A 22,135-nucleotide genomic window follows, 5' to 3' on the forward strand; every position below is an offset into this window, starting at 1 on the left:
ATTTGTACATAGTAAGTAGGGAGCTTGATGCCATTTTCTTTTGTACCTTCTTTTATTGATTGTTTTTGTGGACAAGGGAGTTAGGTAAGAAAGTGTATTTTATTTTATTTCCTTTTGCTAAAAATAGGGAAATTAGAGGGGTTTTGTTTATTATTTTGGCCTGGTCAGCTCCTGAAGTTAAAAAAGGGACAAATTTTGTTTAAGAAAATCATTGTAAAAATAAAATCTTTATATATATATTTCTTAAGCAGCATTGTGTGTGCAGTCTTGCCTTTCATGGGGCGTAACATCAATCGAAAATAATATTGCTTAAAGGGGCTAATAATATTGAATATTGAAAATGGCTTTGTGGTTTATATACAGTATAAGTCAGAATTATAAGCCCCCTTTAATTTATTTATTATTATTTTTTATATATATTTTCCAAATTATGTTTAACAGAGCAAGGACATTTTCACAGTATGGGTGATAATATTTTTTCTGATGGAGAAAGTCTTTTTTGTTTTATTTTGGCTAGAATAAAAGCAGTTATTAAATTTTAAACTCAACTTTAAGGACAAATTTATTAGCCCCTTTAAGCTCTATTTGTTTTGATAGTCTACAGAACAAAACATCGTTATACAATAACTTGCCTATTTACCCTATCCTCTCTAGTTAACCTAATTAACCTAGTAAAGCCTTTAAATGTCACTTTAAAGGGCCATGAAACCCCCTCGTTTCAGCAGGGTGTTTTCACACCTCTACTTTGGAAAAAGTCAGAAAAGTGGGCGTGTCCAGCTCTGTTTAGGGGGGAGTGTCGGAGGAACTAAAGTGGGAGAGTGTAGGAGTGTCTATTTGGGCACGCGCCAGTTTCAGTCAAAATACACACAAGAGGAAGTGATGGTGTTTAACCTACATGGACATCTGTAGTCGAATTATTTGCCAAATTATTAAATGTTGGACTTTAACTGCAGTTTGGCTCTTTCATTTAGGGAATTCATTCATGCCCCTCGCAACAAACGAGATATTTGATTCGAGGCGCTGCTCTAAGCGTGTATTTTTCATGCAATGTTTGATACCGCACGGCGAATGAGAGAAAAAAAACTCTGCATTTCCCGTAAACTTAGATGCACACGGCAGGTAGCATCAGAAAGCCACAAGTGTTATTCCGGTCACAAAATGCGGTGCTAACATTTCTGCACTCAGTGCAATAGTTAACTTAATTCGATACGAACAAACTGAATAAACAAAGAGCACTGGTCGCTCACTTACCAAATCTGTAGAGACAGGACAATCCCTAGCAACTAGAGCCGCGTCTTTATGGAGAGAAGACTACAAGCGAATCCAGATCTCAGCGTTTGCAGATGAGAACAGCTCTCAGGTAAACAATGTTCCTCCTTAGACACGTAAGTTATTGTTGTCGAGCGTCGCGTACTCTGTAATCCACACGTGAGTCTGCGCTCTCACAGAGAGGAAATGAAAACGAAACTTAACTGCAGCAAACTATAAAAGCAACACTTCACGCTTGTTTTGCCAACACAACGTGGCGTCTTTGTGGTGTAAACACTGTGACAGTAATGAATATTAATGAAGTTGCACAATAGAGCGCGCTGATTGGTTTGAACCAAGCCTTACTCATGCATTAATGTATCACACTGTAAGACGTAATAAGACTCACTCAGGCACAGACGCCCAGTCTGCACGCTGGAATACAACGCTATTATGTCATGACCGTGACGCAGCTTCAAAAATTCGTTTCAAACAGGAAGTACAAATTTGCTTGAAATAACGCAAAAACAACCAATTTACACTTTTAGTGAAATATAGGTGTCCTAATAGTGTTTATAGCAGTGTGGGACACATATACGACTGTCAACAGCTCAAAAAATGTATTTTGGTGTTTCGTGACCCTTTAAGCTGTATAGCAGTGTCTTGGAAAATATCTAGCAAAATATTATTTACTGTCATCACGGCAAAAATAAAATAAACCAGTTATTAGAAATGAGTTATTAAAACTATTATGTTTAGAAATGTGTTTAGAAAATCTTCTCTCCGTTAAACAGAAATTGGGGAAAAAATAAACAGGGGGGCTGATAATTCTAACTGTATATAGATATAATTTTTTTTTTGTAGTTAGCTAAAACGTACCTCATCACTGCTCCAGCGGTTGGGGAAGGAGGGTCGTATCCTCTTGATGCAGACCACCTCTCTCATGTCTTCATATGACGGGTCATTGGGAACATGATCATGATACGGCAGCTGATACTCCTCTACTATACCTGCACAAACAACACACAACATCTCACTTCAGACAAATTCTCCTACATGTCAAATTATGTAAAACTTAAGGGCACCTATTATGCTGCTTTTTACAAGATGTAAAATCAGTCTCTGATATTCCTAGAGTGTGTATGTAAAGATTCAGTTCAAAATACCACACAGATAATGTTTTATAACTCTTTGAAACTGACTCCTTTAGGTTTTGATCCTAATTGTGTTTTTTGCATCCAAAACAACATTTAAAATTACTCTTAGGCTGCGTTTACACTGCAGATCTTGATGGTCAATCCGATTAAGTGACTGTGTCCGATGTTTTGATGACCTGCTTACATCATCTTTAAAAGTGACTCGTATGCAATCGTCTGCATTTACATAGCATACGGCAAAGGCGCAATGACCAGAAAAAAAAGAGCGGGCGCTGACTAACAGCTGATAGTTAAAGATTGCTCTTTTCTCTATTCCTGTATTTAATCTGTTCGCAGCTTTTGACAAGCTGTTTTACTCTAGTTTATGACAGAAAGGTTTTCATTTGTCCATCTTCTTTTGATATATAGGCTTTTTTAACCTTTAATGTAATGTCCATGGCGTGATTTATGCATGTGATGTAGCTATGCACTTGTTTCATATTAATTTTTATTGGTTACGTGTCGAACACTGCGCTCTCTCGCTCTCGTTAACATGCTTTAATTCCTGTGATATGACAATATGAAAGCTGTTTAAGTCCTCGTGTATGAGATTTAAGTTTTGGGACTCTGCTGAAGTCTGTTCTGAAAAGAAAGTGTTAGACTTGACGTCATTCGCTATGGTTTTTAATGGCGCGTAAATCTGATTTGAGTAAATGGGAATCCATGTGATTTGTTCCTGCTTACATGTACATGGGCCATATCCGATCTGTGCCACATGGGAGAACAAAATCGGAATTGAGAACAGTGCAGTGGAAATGCGGCCCAAGTCACAGACATTATGTATGGCTGCTTCTTACTCAGGGCTGTCTATGCTAATGAGGGAGAGATTGTCACTAATGGGTGGGGCTATCCTCCTCTCTGATGACACTTATAAAGAAAGAATGTCAATCAAAGTGTTTCTGCAGACTGTTTTTAGCAAGTGTGAATATAAAAACAGAATTAATTAATTTGTACCATTAGAAGCTGGTTACAGTGCATTAGGAAAGTATTCATAGCGCTTCACTTTTTCTATCATTTTTATGTCTTACTTTTGTACATGTGATTTTTCAGGTTTTTTATTTTCACATTGTCATTATGGGGTATGGAGTGTAGAATTTTGAGGAAATAAATTAATTTAATCCGTTTTGGAATAAGGCTGTAACATAAGAATCTGTGGACAAAGTGAAGTGTTATGAACTCTTTCCGATGCACTGAATTTTCACAGACTTTTGCTACACAACTGTATTTAAACACCTTATAAAAGTGATTTTCCATAATAGGTTACCCTTTAAACATTTTTTAAAAAACAATTCGCAATTTAGCAAAGTATGTGATTATTAATAAATGTTTTTAATTATTATTATTAAAAATTAATTTAATTTTTAATTAAATATTTAATTAAATATTTTCTCTCTCGCTTTCTCCAAGCCTGTCATTTCTTTTAGACCCGCCTTCCAACAGCTGATTGGTCAGGAGGCCAGTCCATCATCATTGGGCGCTGTGGCTCGGGCATATAAAAATGATGCCATCAAAAGTGGAGGGAGCGCTTTTTCCTTTGATCTCGTTTTTTTGTTTTCGTTTTTTGCTTAACTTTCGTTTGGGTAATACTATTTTGTATTACTATTGCAAATACTGTATACTTGCAAAAGTATTTTGAGATACTTTGTGATTTTTGTATGTCTTTATTTCGACTGATTTGTTTGTTACTTTTTGGCCCATAAGTTCACTCTTTTCTCAGGGTAAGGTGGATAGGGAAGATGTTGTAGGACTTCCATTTTGAAAACACATATAAAAAGTATTGTTAAAGACATCTGGTAAGAGGTCAGCGGCTGAAGATCTTTTCTTTTCTTCTTTTCCTAGTGAGGAAAGGGGTTATTCATGAGTTAGAATTGTTTTGTTATATTTCTGTCTTTTATTTGGCTTTAATATCCTCCCCTTACTCTTAAGGTGACCTAATTTTGCTTGAATTTGCTTTTATTATTGTAAATATTTCTTCTTTTTGCACATATATTTGGGCATTATTCTGGTTTCACTTTCTGTACATTAAATCACTTTTGTTGGCAGTGTTGTTGTCAGTGTCTTTTGCTTGCACCCTCTCATTGTGAAAGTAGCACACCTTTTAAATGTTAATCCTTTTACCCTAGACTTACATCAAATATGTTGTAACACTAGTAATTTTTTACAATTATAATTGTTAAAGTAAAATAAACAAAAAATAAAATATGTTTAAAACGGACTAATTTTATTTTGTTGCAGTCGGCTGTCCTGCTTTTCCATTCAGTTTAATTATATATATCTTCTAATTATATATATATTTGTGAAACAGCTGAAATCATTCAAGAACTGCACTCAAAACCTGCCGGAACTACTTTTTTTACTTTATCTGAATATAACCACACTTGGCTGCACAGTGTCGCAGTGGGTAGCATGATCGCCTTACAGCAAGAAGGTTGCTGATTCGAGCCTCTGCTGGGTCAGCTGGCTTTTCTGTGTGGAGTTTGCATGTTGTCTCCTTGTTCGTGCGGGTTTCCCGGTTTCCCCCGCAGTCCAAACACGTGGTGAAGGTGAGTTGGGTAAATTGTCCGTAGTGTATATTTGTGATTGAGGGTGTATGGATGTTTCCCAGTGATGGGTTGCAGCTGAAAGGGCATCCGCTGCGTAAAACATATGCTGGATAAATTGGCGGTTCATTCCGCTGTGGTGACCACAGATTAATAAAGGGACTAAGCCGAGAGAAGAAAATGAATAACCACACTCTAGTATGCTTTTCAGCCAATCAGAATCAAGCATTCAGCAGCCCCACAGTACCTCCGGTGACACAGCGTCTGCTGATCTCCCACAGGATGAGGCCAAAGCTGTACATGTCTGCCATGATGTAGGACTGGAAATGGTTCCTGTTCAGCGTCTCGTCCAGAACTTCAGGAGCCATGAAGCGTTTGGTTCCCACACGAGTGTTCAGAGGGATGTCCACTTCATTAGTGTCGCTGCACAACGACAGATAACCATATTGGGGGAAAAAATGCAATCCCTTAAATGAAAACTGAAAATGTCAATCCTTTAATTATTATTCTATTTATTTATAGTTTTTTGTTGATTTATTAATTTTAATAGATTTTTCATTATAAGCAGTTGAAAATTGAGTACCTGATGAACTTGACGGCAAGGCCGAGGTCAGCGATGCAGCAAGCTCCGTTTCTCTTGACCAGGATGTTTTTGCTCTTCAGATCTCGGTGGGCGATGGCTGGTTTTCCCTGCGTGCCGAAGATCTCGGTGTGCAAATGGCAAAGGCCCGAGACGGAGGAATAGGCAAGTTTCAGCATGGCTCTGCTGTCCAGCGTGGTGCACTTCAGATAGTCGTACAGAGAGCCGTTCTCATGATAGTCTGTGATCAGGTAGAGCTGCGTCCACGAGCCTGTGCCTTTAATATCAGCCGCTATAAATCCTGCATAACACACACATCATCTTATTACATTCATTATTACACATGTCTGTCAGAATTATTTTAGGATTCAATTTTCATATACATTTTTTGCTTTTTATTTATGGAGAACAGCAGAATATTAAATGAGTGCAAAGCCATGTTTCATTTTATATTTTATTATATTCATTATCATACATACATACATTCATACATACATACATACATATATACATATATATATATATGAGCAATATCACACGAGTAGCAGTGCGATATGGCACTGGTGGGAGGTGTGCGATGGCACGAGGCTGCAGGCCGAGTGCCTTAGTGGCCCCACCAAGGTAGGTTCAGAATTTGTTGTCAACAACATGAAAGCATGGATCCATCCTGCCTTGTATCAATGGTTGGGATGTGGTGGAACGGGAGATTGGCATCATGGATGTGCAGCCAACAAATCTGCAGCAACTGCGTGATGCTATCATGTCAATATGGACCAAAATCTCAGAGGAATTTACCAGTATCTTGTTAAAACTATGCCATGAAGGATTAAGGCAGTTCTTAAGGTAAAAGCGGGTCCAACCCGGTACTGGTAAGGTCTACCTTATAAAGTGGCCGGTGAGTGTATTTGCAGATTATTAAATAATTGGAAGGTCATGCTTTAATTTGTAGCATCCATTTTTCACATATGCATCAGTTATTTTAGTATTTATTTTTTTTGTAAATGTTATTTTTTTAATTGATTATTAAATGTAGCATTATATTTAAACACTATCATAGAATTTAGTATTACATAATTAAAGTCTCCGTTACAATCTTTTTTTTTTTTTTTTTTTGTAAATGTTCTTGTCTTTTATACTTATATGTATCTCTTTATTTATTATTTTAGCTTCGGTTTTAGTCATTTTGGAACTGCAGACTTACTTGACTTCAAATGCATGCACGCATATATATATATATATATATATATATATATATATATATATATATATATATATATATATATATATATATGTATATATATACATTATTTATATATATATATTTACATATATATACATATATATATATATATATATATATATATATATATATATATATATATTATTTATATATACACACACACACACACACATATATACACACACACACACACACACACACAAACACAAACACACGCACAAACACACGCACAAACACACATAAACATTAAAGCATATAATGTAGCATAACTTAAGGACTACAGTATTTTCCCAGTTTGGAATAAACAACAACCGTACTAACAAGACAAATATGAACTAAACACTCTTTTAAAGATTACTAAAACAGTGACAATCAGTAGAGTATAATCAGGTAAAGCAGCGTCCGCAAGCCTGTGCTTTAATTATTAAACAGCACAGCATCAAACCAGTGCAAGACCACGCTTCACTTCACCTAATAATTAATCTGATAACAGCTAATTAATGAGAACGCACTGCTAATCAAGTCAGTGTAATTGTGCATGGCTCATCTTTCCTATAATTACCCACTACATGTTCACTAATTAAATAACAGTAGAGATGCTGCAAACTTCACTGTGTTTTTCAATCCTATTTTAATACTCCATAATGCTGTATAGTGTGTGACGCTTTACACGCCATAGATTTAGGCCAATGATCAAACACACTCCATGTTTCCAAGCAGAGATTAGTAATAGACGGCTGATTTATTTTGGATGTTTTATTTTAACGAACTAAATTCCGGGATTAATTGGAGCGTTCCCTCAGACATGCTCCCAGAAGGCCATTGTGTCTAAAATAGTTAGTTAAACGAGTATCTGACGTGTCCAGGCTTTAGCTTTACAGGGATATCATTAAAACCGCTGTTAATTTACTGACCCTCAGAACATCACAAATTTAGGCTTTGTTCTTGCATAGAAAATTAAAGATGTGCAAACTCAACCGCCATAAGATCGACATTTTAACAGATTTAGGGTTTTTTTTACTGTATTTTACATTTGTCTATATATTTTTAAATAGTAGATATGTAATAGTAGATCAGTCAGTCAAGTTTACAGCAGAAGCTGGTCTTTTGCAATCTCCCTGTTGACCCTTGGTTCTCCTTAAATCTGTTTATCTTTTTAAAAAATAAATATATAACTTTACATATAGTTTTTTTCTTTTTTACTTTATTTTTATACATTAAAACATTTTACAGAACAGAACATTCAGTGACAGCAGCGATTATTTAAAAAAAACGACAGAAAAAAGTAACCCTAGATGTAAATAAAAACAAATTACAAAAAAAAAAAAAAAAACATTATTTTCAGTTTTTAAAGGAGCTTGAAATATTATGTCCTATTCAGATACAAAGTAACAGGTGCACATCTTTGTTTAAAAATTTCCATTTTCAATTGAAGTTGAGCAGTCATATACTCCATTCTATATATAGATTCAAGCTTTTCTATCCACTGTACTATTGTTGGAGGGTGTGGCCTCATCTAATTTATTGTTATAGTCTTACTTGCACTTAGTAAAAGTATGTGTAATATATATATATATATATTACACATACTTTTACTAAGTGCAAGACTACAACAATAACGGATAATAACGCATACTGCATATATCTATATATCTATATATATCTATCTATATATACTTAGAATTTTACAGTTATTTACTGCAAAAACAGCCAGTTTTATATTTATATAATATAATTTTATAATAATATATATATGCGAAATATAGTTTTAAGTTATAATATATTATAGTTTTAGTTTTATATATAATTACATTTAAATAAAATTATATTATAATTATAAAATGCTGATAATAGAAAAGAATAGAAGCCACAACAAATGTATGATTAGATATACATATATATATATAAAACTGGCCGTTTTTGCAGTAAAAAACTGTAAAATTCTAACAGTGTAATACACCTATATTGTAAAATGTTGCCGATGTGTTTCAACATGTTGTGTTTGCCTGCATGCCAACTGAGCATAAACATCAAAAAACTGTGCACAGAAATGTGTTGTTAAATTATAATTAAATATTTTAAGTTAAAATATAAATTTAAGAAAGTACTTTAAGAAACTATTTGGGTCAAACTTTACAATAAAGTTTCATTTGTTATTGTATTTATTAACACAAACTAATAATGAAGAATACATGTACAGAATTTATTAATCATAGCTCAACATTTACCAATGCATTATTCAAATCCAAACTCACTCTTGTTAAAATTAGTTAAAGCACTGTGAATTAACATGAAGTAAAAATTAATGACTTTATTGCCATTAACTAGTGTTAACAAACATGAACAAATACAGGAATAAATGTGTCGTTCATGGAGTGTTCCTGTTAGTAAATGCATTAACTACCATTAACTAATGCAACCTTATTGTAAAGTGTTTTCTGACTGAATAAAGAGTGTGTAAATCAATGCTTTAGAACAGGGGTCTCAAACTCAATTTACCTGGGGGCCGCAGGAGGCAAAGTCTGGGTGAGGCTGGGCCGCATAAGGGATTTCACAAAAAAAAGTCCTCAAATGTCATTATTAACAGTTTTAATTATTTCTTCTGAACATGAAGTTTCCTGAACATTAATAGAACATTGAGTGAAGATTATGAACAGTTCTTCTGAACATGGCATCTTTTGCCTACTCCTTGCTGCCAGAGACTTGACAGCGCTTCTTCTCACAAATCTGAACCACATTTGGCTTTAGAGCGGAAGCAGTTGAGACCCTCAGTATGGCTTGAAGTTGATCATCATTAAGTCTAGACCTGTACTTTGACTTATTGAAGTCCTAGGGGAAAAAGTGGGGGAACTCACTCAAAGCTTCCATTCCCTCACCTAAAAAAAGGCGTATATATGTATAAATAAAACACCCCCACCCCACTCCAGTCACATCAGTCTGTACCAGTCTGTATCTACCTATGATATATATAAGATGCAGGGCAGGCACGTGCACACATAGGGCTCAACCTGTGCAGAGCACATGCCCTTTTTAGTCTTGCATAGAAAGTGCCCTTCCAAAATGATCAAAAGTGCCCCCGGGACGCGACACACCCTCGGTCCCGCCCTTCAGTAGGCGCGCGAAAACACCGCTCTTGAGTACGCGCGCGACAACACAGCTGATGAGAACGCGCGCGACAACACAGCTGATGAGAACGCGCGCGACAACACAGCTGATGAGAACGCGCGCGACAACACGGCGGGCGGGGAATGCCAGTGACCGCTGTGTACGGATAGAATCAGCGGAGCGGGGAGCGCTCTCTCTCCCCGCTCCGCTGATTCTGTCAGTGTACAGCGGTCGGCGCGGGCCACAAAATATTGCCGCAAATGGCCCGTGGGCCGCGAGTTTGAGACCCCTGCTTTAGAAGATGATTACCCCTGCTCTCTCATGCATAATTATCATTAAATACGGTTTTTATGTAGGCTTTTTTTAGACCTTGAGCAACCTATATAATAAAGCTGACAGTATGCATTAATTCCTTGAAAGATTAAAAAAATGTATGCATGTATATATATATATATATATATATATATATATATATATATATATATATATATATATATATATATATATAAAACAGAGAAGGTTTTTATCTATTTAATCATCTATTGTGTGAAGCACTGACCCATCTGTATTTTAAAAGACCAGCAATAAAAAGTAATGAGAAAGTGTTTCTTTATTCACCGTAATTACGCAGGCACTGCCCCGTTAATAGCTGCAGTGAAATGAAATGGTTTCATTAGTGCACATAGCTACTTTTTCAAGAGGGAAGTTGCACTTATTTTTAGCTTGCCAAGCTGCAGTTTTAATAATAATAAGCTTCAGTAAATTTTCAGTGTAATGATAACAGCATTACAGCAGCAGTAGAGATCGGGCATTCTCTTCACTGGCACCTAAACTCTTTACTCTCTGATATTCGCAATGCAGAATCCCTGAGTATTTTTAAATCATCACTTAAAACCTACCTTTTTAGGGTAGCTTTTATTTGATTATTAGATTTATGATTATGATTATTATTTTGTTTTCATACTTTTATTATTGCATTTTTTTTGCATTCATCCATATATGTCTCTTTTACTGCTGCACAGTTTATATTATCTTTATAAGTTTATTATTATTATTATTATTATTATTATTATTATTATTATTATTATTATTATTATTATTATTATTATTATTATTATAGCAGTATGTTGACCCCTGTGCATAAATCTAATAACGTTGTATATGTAAATAATGTAATAATGTAAATAAAACAAAATAAAAATACATTTGATCTAATTTAATAAATAGTTTTGGTACTTTAACAGAAAGATCCTGATAATGATGACCACAAATTCATTTTCAGATTTTTCATATACTTTTTGCTTAGTAGATTCATTTATTTATTTTTCATTATTTCAGTCTTCTAATCAGAAGATTAATTATTTTTGGTTTAGTCTAGTTATATATACTAATATACTTGGGTAATTTTAATGTCATCAAAAAAAGAAAACATGTAAAACAATTGTGCATTAGAGAGCAGCAATAATCTTTTTCTATATCGGTGATTTACAGGATCTTTATTAAGTAAAACACCTTTTGATATAAAAAAAAAATATTTTCTTAAAGTACATCCTAAAGGTAATATATTAATAATTAACACATTTGTTCCGATTCGGTTCTCTTAACACTTAATAATAATAATAATAATAATATAACAATAATAATTATTACAATTATTAAAAAACCCTTGACATGCAGGTAAATCAATAAAAAAGCATTTTTTTTATCGTTACAGTTCTAAATCAGTCATTAATCAGAAACAACACAGATGTATTATTATTTAGATGTATTACACGTATTAATATTTTCTGTGTAGTGTTGTAAAATATTGTCGAGGCTGAAATGCAGAGGTGACTGGGCTTTCGCAGTAGCTGGCCCTACCTTGTGGAAATGCTCTGCCTCTGTATTAGGTCTATCATCTCTGTTTGTTTTTAAATCTAGGTTGAAAACTTACCTTTTTGATTTGGCATTTTATCAGTGAGAATTCTTTGTTTTAGCTATAATGTTATACTTGTTCTTCGTGATTTGTATTGTTCAGCACATTGGTCAACCTTTGGTTGTGTATAATAGTGCTATATAAATAAAATCGACATTGATAATATATATATATATATAAAACAGAGAAGGTTTTTATCTATTTAATCATCTATTGTGTGAAGCACTGACCCATCTGTATTTTAAAAGACCAGCAATAAAAAGTAATGAGAAAGTGTTTCTTTATTCACCGTAATTACGCAGGCACTGCCCCGTTAATAGCTGCAGTGAAATGAAATGGTTTCATTAGTGCACATAGCTACTTTTTCAAGAGGGAAGTTGCACTTATTTTTAGCTTGCCAAGCTGCAGTTTTAATAATAATAAGCTTCAGTAAATTTTCAGTGTAATGATAACAGCATTACAGCAGCAGTAGAGATCGGGCATTCTCTTCACTGGCACCTAAACTCTTTACTCTCTGATATTCGCAATGCAGAATCCCTGAGTATTTTTAAATCATCACTTAAAACCTACCTTTTTAGGGTAGCTTTTATTTGATTATTAGATTTATGATTATGATTATTATTTTGTTTTCATACTTTTATTATTGCATTTTTTTTGCATTCATCCATATATGTCTCTTTTACTGCTGCACAGTTTATATTATCTTTATAAGTTTATTATTATTATTATTATTATTATTATTATTATTATTATAGCAGTATGTTGACCCCTGTGCATAAATCTAATAACGTTGTATATGTAAATAATGTAATAATGTAAATAAAACAAAATAAAAATACATTTGATCTAATTTAATAAATAGTTTTGGTACTTTAACAGAAAGATCCTGATAATGATGACCACAAATTCATTTTCAGATTTTTCATATACTTTTTGCTTAGTAGATTCATTTATTTATTTTTCATTATTTCAGTCTTCTAATCAGAAGATTAATTATTTTTGGTTTAGTCTAGTTATATATACTAATATACTTGGGTAATTTTAATGTCATCAAAAAAAGAAAACATGTAAAACAATTGTGCATTAGAGAGCAGCAATAATCTTTTTCTATATCGGTGATTTACAGGATCTTTATTAAGTAAAACACCTTTTGATATAAAAAAAAAATATTTTCTTAAAGTACATCCTAAAGGTAATATATTAATAATTAACACATTTGTTCCGATTCGGTTCTCTTAACACTTAATAATAATAATAATAATAATAATATAACAATAATAATTATTACAATTATTAAAAAACCCTTGACATGCAGGTAAATCAATAAAAAAGCATTTTTTTTATCGTTACAGTTCTAAATCAGTCATTAATCAGAAACAACACAGATGTATTATTATTTAGATGTATTACACGTATTAATATTTTCTGTGTAGTGTTGTAAAATATTGTCGAGGCTGAAATGCAGAGGTGACTGGGCTTTCGCAGTAGCTGGCCCTACCTTGTGGAAATGCTCTGCCTCTGTATTAGGTCTATCATCTCTGTCTGTTTTTAAATCTAGGTTGAAAACTTACCTTTTTGATTTGGCATTTTATCAGTGAGAATTCTTTGTTTTAGCTATAATGTTATACTTGTTCTTCGTGATTTGTATTGTTCAGCACATTGGTCAACCTTTGGTTGTGTATAATAGTGCTATATAAATAAAATCGACATTGATAATATATATATATATATATATATATATATATATATATATATATATATATATATATACGAGCAATATCACACGAGTAGCAGTGCGATATGTATATATATATATATATATATATATATATATATATATATATATATATATATATATATATATATATATATATACCTGTGTGTATTTATGCACATTACACACACGCTGTAGATAAAATACAAAAATATACAAAATAAATATATTTTCATGTACATATTTATGTAATTAAATATACACAATTTCTTATGCTTATAATTATATACAAAAAATCAGAAGTACACGCATATATATTTTGTAAATATGAACTTTTGGATGCAATTAATCATGATTGTTCATTGACAGAACTAAATTTCATATCAATATACTCACATAATTATTGTGTTTTAACTAATTTGGCCTGCAATGTGTAAAAGCAGAAAACAAGGAAAAAAATACTTGGAAAGTTTTTCATTTAAAATAAAAATTGTTACAATTTTGAAGTCTTGCCAACAAAACATAAGCTTATTAACAATGAATGTTTGATTATTTGTTTCAACGGCACAGGGGTAAAACCTGCAATAAGGCCTTTCAATTTGACGGTTCTTAGAGAAACTATTTTTTTTCTTTATCTAGCGTGATAAGTTTATGAAAGGGAATGAATGTGAAAACTGGACAAACAGAACTTTTCTGGATCTTCAAATATGTAATAGTGTGTTATGCTCACCCAGTATATTGTCATGTCTCATGAGGACGGTCTGATAGATCTCGGTCTCCCTGAACCAGCTGGCCTCCTCTGTGGTGAAAAACACTTTCACAGCTACTTTCTCTCCTCTCCATCTTCCCATCCACACTTCTCCATAGCGACCCTTCCCGATCTGTGTCACCATCTGGATCTGCTTCGCTATAGTGCGCTGCACCTACACACATTTACACATTATTTATAATTTTATATAAATAATTATCTAATAAAATATTTTATTATTATAAAGATATATTATATTATATTTACATTTTCTACTTTAAATAAAATAATTTATACTAGCTAACAATTTTCCCCATTTTTAAACACTTACAAACTAAACCAATATGACAAAAAACAAATAAATACATACATACAAACAAACACATATATATATATATATATATATATATATATATATATATATATATATATATATATATATATATATATATATATATATATATATATATATATATATATACCTCGTTAGGTTAAATAGCGACAAGATTTCTCATCGATATGAAAAGTTGTAGTTGTTGAGTGATGTTATGAAGGAGCGTGGTTAATTTAGCACTGAAAATTAGAGGCAGGACTGGATTAGAAGTGCAAATTAAGTGCTTTGCACACAACTGGCAACCCAGGCTGGCTTCTGTGTTGCGCATGTCACTCGGTTGGGCGGGTGAGTGTGACGTAACTTCTCTTTTGCATAAATCGAATACACGTTTACCGTACATTCACACCGAAAGCGGCGAGAGCGTCCAAGGTCGCTCTGGCGTCAACGCTGTCTGCCTTTAGCTCCGGCGGCGAGAGCGTCAAAACTCGCTACATTGATCTCGTATTTAAAGGAGCCGTTGCAGCATATCAGTTACATTCCTGCATAAAACAGCGTGAAAATGTTGCGCATTTCTTATCAAATTCATACAACAATGGAAGATCAAGTTGCGTGTGGTGTGGCTTTGCTCTGTTTATCCAATATGTGTCCATATGTCTGAAATATCCTGAAGCAGCTAACGTTATACTGTTTTGTACTGTCGCGTGAGTTTCCCGCTTTTTTAAGATAAATTTAAATAACATTAATGAACATCGGTAACTCACCAGTAACTTATTTATTGCATGTTCCTGTAGGAAAACATTGTAAATAATTGGAAATCCGGCGACCACATTCATCAAACCCTTGGGAACAACTGTGGTCGGAACCAAAGTTCACAGGTCTGTGTTCTCTGAACTCCTATCAAGCGGTGGAAGTCTTCATTCTGATTGCTTGCCGCCGAACCGCGTCATAGCTCATTACCATAAAGTTGACTTGATTTCAACTCTCCACGACGGCTACGCCGGAGAAGACGTGCCGCGCTGCTCCTTGCCGCGTATCACTGCCGCCTCTCATTGAAAACGAATGACTTCCGGCTACTTTGACGCTCTCGCCGCTTTCGGTGTGAACGTACGGTTATGCTGTCCAAGAAAAGAAGTTTTCTTTTCGTTCCCGTGTGGCATCGAATTACATTAAAACAATCCTTACTTCTGCTGTACAATGTTACATAAAACATATTGCTTAATGTTTGTTGGAAAATACAGTTTTTAATGAATTTTATCAAATTTATTTTGACCTATAATCATTGCAGTATGAAGACTTACAGAAGCAGATTCAAATGTAAAGCTCCCATAATAACATTATTTATTTTAAATTATATCAAACTTTTATGTCGGAGCTGAAGTTTCTGAGTATTTGCATATCTTTATACTTATCATCTAAAACGAAGACGGGACTGTCAGAGCAGAAACATCACAATCCTCATCTGTGCTTATACAGTAGATATGAATGAAGCAAGATTTACAACTGAATTCACCACTACTGTATATTCACCACCACCTTCAGTCACACACAATTCTCCATGTTGTGATTTGACTACATTGAAGTACTTTTTTTATTAATAATTAATATTTTAATTTATTATTTTAATTGATTTTTATAATACTCCTCCACACTGCAGGGTACAATAAATGAATGTGTGTGTATCTGATGTTTTCTGTGTGTGTAGTGTGTGTTGTTCACCAGTAGAGGGAGTCCTGAGCCAGAACCGGAGCTCTGGGATTGCTCTATGAGATCCCGCAGAGATTCTCCAGCAGGAATGAAGCTTTCGTCTGGATGTAGACCGAGACTGTAGCGCGGTGCTAATTCATGACGCTTATATCTGAAACGTACACACACACACACACGGCACAGAAAACATGAGACAGAATCCACACTAAAACTGCAAAACTATAATACTGATGTGTACATGGTGATCACTGAGAGACAAATCATATTAAAATAAACTAATGTAGTGGATTCAAAGTTTACAGTCAGGGTCAGTTTAAAGAGTTTTAGAGTTTACATCAAAATCTGCCTATAGGAACATTTACATAGTAACAATTCTCTGGTAACATTTCAATGGCATCAAAGTTATTAATATTTATACAAATGAGCTGAAAACGCAACACAATCTAAGTGATAGGTTATACTTTGTGGGTACAAAACGACAGAGGCTTTACTGATAATCATTTCTATGGGTAAAGGCAGTGTGTTTGTGTTTCTGCTGTAACTTACACACCTGAAGTAACAGAAGATGATGATGAAGGTGAGGATGAAGCTACAGACGCTCACAGAGATGAGCAGAGCGATATGATGAATGTCTCCAACCACATAACCTGCACGCACGCACGCACACGCACGCACACACACACACACACACACACACACACACACACACACACACACACACAATTGCATGTCAAACATAAACTCTGCACCATAACACTGATTTGTGTGTGTGTGTGTGTGTGTGTGTGTGTGTGTGTTTGTGTGTGTATGTATATGTATGTATGTATGTGTGTGTGTGTGTGTGTGTGTGTGTGTGTGTGTGTGTGTGTGTGTGTGTGTGTGTGTGTGTGTGGATATGTTAGTGTTAGTGTGTGTGCGCGTGTGTTTGTGTGCGTGCGTGCGTGTGTGTGTGATGCCATCTCTTGCTTTTAAGCAGAGGTGTGACTTTGTGTGAGTGTGTTTAGTGTGTTTGGGGTGTTTTGGGCTGCCTCATAAAATAAAATATACACTGTATCAAGGGAAGACAATTGTTAATTGTAGAATTTAGTCTAACTTAATTTTAAAGTTAAATTAAAAAAGGATCTATATAAAAATAAAATAATAATAATAATAACAATAATAATGAATAAAATAAAATAAAAAGAAACTAAAGTAACATTGTTACTGAAACAAATAGAAACAAAACAAAAGAAACTAACAAATATCATATCATATCATTCTCCTTTCGGTTCAGTCCCTTTATTAATCAGGGGTCGCCACAGCGGAATGAACCGCCAACTTATCCAGCATATGTTTCACACAGCGGATGCCCTTCCCATCACTGGGAAATATACACTACGAACAATTTAGCTTATCTAACTCACCTATAGCTCATGCGTTTGGACGGTGGGGGAAACCGGAGCACCCAGAGAAAACCCATGCCAACATTGGGGAAAACATACCAACTCCACACAGAAATGCCAACTGGCCCAGCCGAGACTTGAACCAGCGACCTTCTTGATGTGAGGCGACAGTGCCACCCACTGCACTGCCTATCTTATCTTATCTTATCTTATCTTATCTTATCTTATCTTATCTTATCTTATCTTATCTTATCTTATCTTATCTTATCTTATCTTATCTTATACATTTGTGTTATTATATTATATATTCATATTATTTTATTTGTGTTTGTTGTATGTATGTGTGTGCATGTGTGTTTGGTGTATGTATGTGTGCATGTATGTGTTTGGTGAACGCGTTTAATGTGTGTGTGTGTATATGTATATTGGTGTGTGTGCATACTCACTAGGTGTGCGTAACGGAGGCAGTGTTGGGTGCAGGTCTCGGTTACAGTAGTCTTGATCTGTACAACACTCGAGCGCCCGCCGCTGCTTGGAGTTCCCTGTGTCCTAAACACACAAACACACACACTACATAAACACACACACACATATCTATATTTCTTTTACTCCACTACATACAGTTCAAATCCCAATGATCAAATATTTCCCAAATGATGTTTAAAGGATTCAGAATTTTTCCTAGAATATTGTTTTTCTTCTGGAGAAAGTCTTATTTGTTTTATTTCGACTAGAATAAAAGCATTTTAAAAAAAATCATTTTAGGGTCAATATAATTAGCCCCCTTAAGCTAAATTTGTTCTTCAACTGTCTACAGAACAAACCATAGTTGTATAATGACTTGCCTAATTACCCTGACCTGCCTAGTTAAGCCTTTTAATGTCACTTTAAGCTGAATACTAGTGTCTTAAAAAATATCTAGTTAAACATTATTCACTGTCATCATAACAAAGATAAAGTAAATCAGTTATTAGAAATGAGTTATTAAAACTACTATTTTTACAAATGTGTTGAGAAAATCTGCCTCCGTTACACTCTCAGAAATAAAGCTATGTGAGCTGTCACTGGGGTAGTCCCTTTTCAAAAGGTACAAATTTCTACCTAAAAGGTCCATATTAATACCTTAATACCTTCAATAATAATATTGAACCGTTCTGTAAGACCTCCACAGTTAAATACGCGCTTGTGAATTGCGGTTTTCTCAGTTTTGCGTTTAAATAATTTATGTGCGTTTCATATCTCCCTGAATTGACTGTGTGTGCCTCTAAATCCATGAGCTGAGATGGGGAAACTCCTCCCCACAAGTAAATATCCAATCCCTATGCACTAAAGTTAGGGGGCGCTTGACCATCATTCCACACTTTAACATGGCGAGCGGCAGTGAAGTGAGGCTGAGGCAACAGTGCGAGGAAGCGCCGGCGAAGTGAGGCAACAGTACAAGAAAGCACCAGCGTCTTTCAAATCTGCGGTGAGAGGACATTTCGGTTTTGCCAGTATAAGCATAATGCTAATAAAAGAAAAAACGGTGAACAAAAATAACTGTGTGCAAGCATTGTTTTACACGTATAACCATGACTGCACATCTGCAGCGCCATCACCTAGCAATATCACTGTCTGAAGGCAGGATAATAAAGTAAGGTAATAAGGTAATAAAGTCCTCCAAATAGCAACAATCCCTCCCTAATCCTACCCAACTGGTTCCGTGAGACACATAAAAATAACACAGGCAGTGCGGGAGTTTATTGCTAAAGATTTGCAGACCTTTTTCGGTGATTGGAGATGCGGGCTTTTGTCATCTTATAAAAGCACTCGATCTGAGTTACAGACTACATTCACACATTTTTTCAGCACCGACATAATTAAGATGGTTTGTTTATGTTTACTTAAGTACAAATATGTTTATTTGAAATGGCCAATTTATCTTTATTAACTTCACATGTATGTTTATTTTCAAAGTGTAGGATTTTATGTTCGTAAAGTTTGTACTCAGCTGTGAGATTTCAGTGTAATTTTTTTTTATACAAGACACTAGGAACTAGTGTACTTTTCTTGGCTTTTAAGTAAAACAAAATGAGTATTGCAATAAATCGTTTAAATTTTTTCTTCTTAACCTCTTACTGTTTCTATTGCCTATAGAATAAAAAAAAAAAAAACACGTGTCAAGCCATGAGAACCGAACCGAAAACCGTGTTAAAAAACCGAGGTATGTGTTGAACCGTGAGCTAACTGTAATGTTGCATCCCTAGTGTTCCTATTAAAATGTTTAGGTACTAATAAATACTTTTTAGGTACCGGTATGAACCCTTTAAGTACAAATGTGCACCTTTTAATAAGGTACCACCTGAGTGACAGCTTGCATACCTTTATTTCTGAGAGTGCATGCATGAGGGCTAATAATTCTGACTTTAACTTTAAGTGTCAATAAATGACAGAACTTACATTTTTTGGTTAGCTGTTCCCTTAATATTCCTCTAATGCGTGAGGGGTTTTGAAAGTGCTGTTTCATTGACAGTGAGTTACACAAGGCGTTTGTTTGGTCTGTGCTCGAGGACTGATGCTCTAACACTTAAGAGGTTTGTTTTGGAAATTAGAGAGGTTTATGACTCACTCGGCACTGAAACTCTGATCCCACCAGACCCAGACAGCCTGACGTCACTACAGCCGCTCCACCCTCTTCCTCCACCATGGTGAAGCAGTAGCCGTCTGTCCTAAACACACACACACACACACACACACACACACACACACACACACACACACACACACACACGTAACACTGCTTACAACACACCTGCAACCGCATATGACTGAATCAACAATTACAGGTGTCCAAAGTTAATAGCTGTCTGCTTTTGACTGTATTTGTTGTTATTTTAATTGATGTGGATCAACATATCTTACAGGCCATAAAATATATGTTTTCTGCAAAATGTGAACAAAACAAAAAACAAGATTTTCATTTATTTATGATTAATATATAAAGTAGTTATGGAAAGTATTCAGACCCTCTTAAATGTTTCACTCTGTTATATTGCAGTGTCACACAGAGGCGTTGTTAGGGCCTGTGTGAAACAAGAACAAATAAATATAAATATAAAAATAAATGATGGCTCAGCCGACGTAGCACTATGGTGCAAGGTGCATTTATTTACAGTGCAATGCAGTGTCCAATCCAAAAAAAAAAAGTAGACAAAAAAAAAAGAAAAAAAAAAAAAAGAAATATATATATATATATATATATATATATATATATATATATACATATATATATATATATATATATATATATATATATATATATATATATATATATATACATACATACATACATATATATATATATATATATATATATATATATATATATATATATATATATATATATATATATATATATATATGTATGTATGTATATATATATATATATATATATATATATATATATATATACATATATATATATATATATATATATATATATAAATATATATACATACATACATATATATATATATATATATATATATATATATATATATATATATACATACATACATATATATATATATATATATATATATATATATATATATACATACTCTGTATATATACACATATATATATATATATATATATATATATATATATATAAATATGTATATATATATATATATATATATATATATATATATATATATATACATATATATACATATACATATATATATATATATATATATATACATATATATATATATACATACATACATATATATATATATATATATATATATATATATATATATATATATATATATATACATACATATATATATATATACATACATATATATATATATATATATATATATATATATATATATATATACATATATATATATATATATACATACATATATATATATATATGTATATATATATATATATATATGTATATATATATATATATATATATATATATATATATATATATATACATATATATATATATATATATATACATATATATATATATATATATATATATACATACATATATATATATATATATATATATATATATATATATACATATATATATATATATATATATATATATACATATATATATATATATATATATATACATATATATATATATATATATATACATATATATATATATATATATATATATATATATATATATATATATATATATATATATATATATATATATATATGTATATATATATGTATATATAGTATATATATATATATATATATATATATATATATATATATATATGTGTATATATACAGAGTATGTATATATATATACTCCAAACAATAATTATTTCTTAGCTCCAACTTAAATGTGTCAAAACAAGCTAAATATAGCTTTATACTATACTTTTTATTTAACAAC

At 33.0% G+C, this 22,135-nt stretch overlaps 2 protein-coding genes across 5 annotated transcripts in view; one reads left to right on the top strand and one right to left on the bottom strand.

Annotated features, from left to right (window-relative positions):
- smad4b (SMAD family member 4b) overlaps nt 1-22,135 on the top strand; it is a 724,234-nt gene that overhangs the window by 654,561 nt on the left and 47,538 nt on the right. The gene's annotated exons all lie outside the window — the stretch shown is intronic.
- The window catches only part of bmpr1ba (bone morphogenetic protein receptor type 1Ba), a 146,104-nt gene that overhangs the window by 4,658 nt on the left and 119,311 nt on the right, over nt 1-22,135 (bottom strand). For all 3 annotated transcript variants that reach the window (XM_087251244.2, XM_087251245.2, NM_131457.2), the window contains 8 exon segments: nt 20,315-20,414; nt 18,153-18,255; nt 16,875-16,971; nt 16,337-16,475; nt 14,269-14,461; nt 5,568-5,865; nt 5,232-5,407; nt 2,128-2,258 (listed from right to left, as the gene is read on the bottom strand). In XM_087251244.2, the coding sequence (XP_087107370.1) occupies nt 2,128-2,258; nt 5,232-5,407; nt 5,568-5,865; nt 14,269-14,461; nt 16,337-16,475; nt 16,875-16,971; nt 18,153-18,255; nt 20,315-20,414 (1,237 nt within the window).

This window comes from Danio rerio, chromosome 5, assembly GCF_052040795.2.
Source record: "Danio rerio strain M-AB ecotype USA chromosome 5, GRCz13ab, whole genome shotgun sequence".
NCBI lineage: Eukaryota > Metazoa > Chordata > Actinopteri > Cypriniformes > Danionidae > Danio > Danio rerio.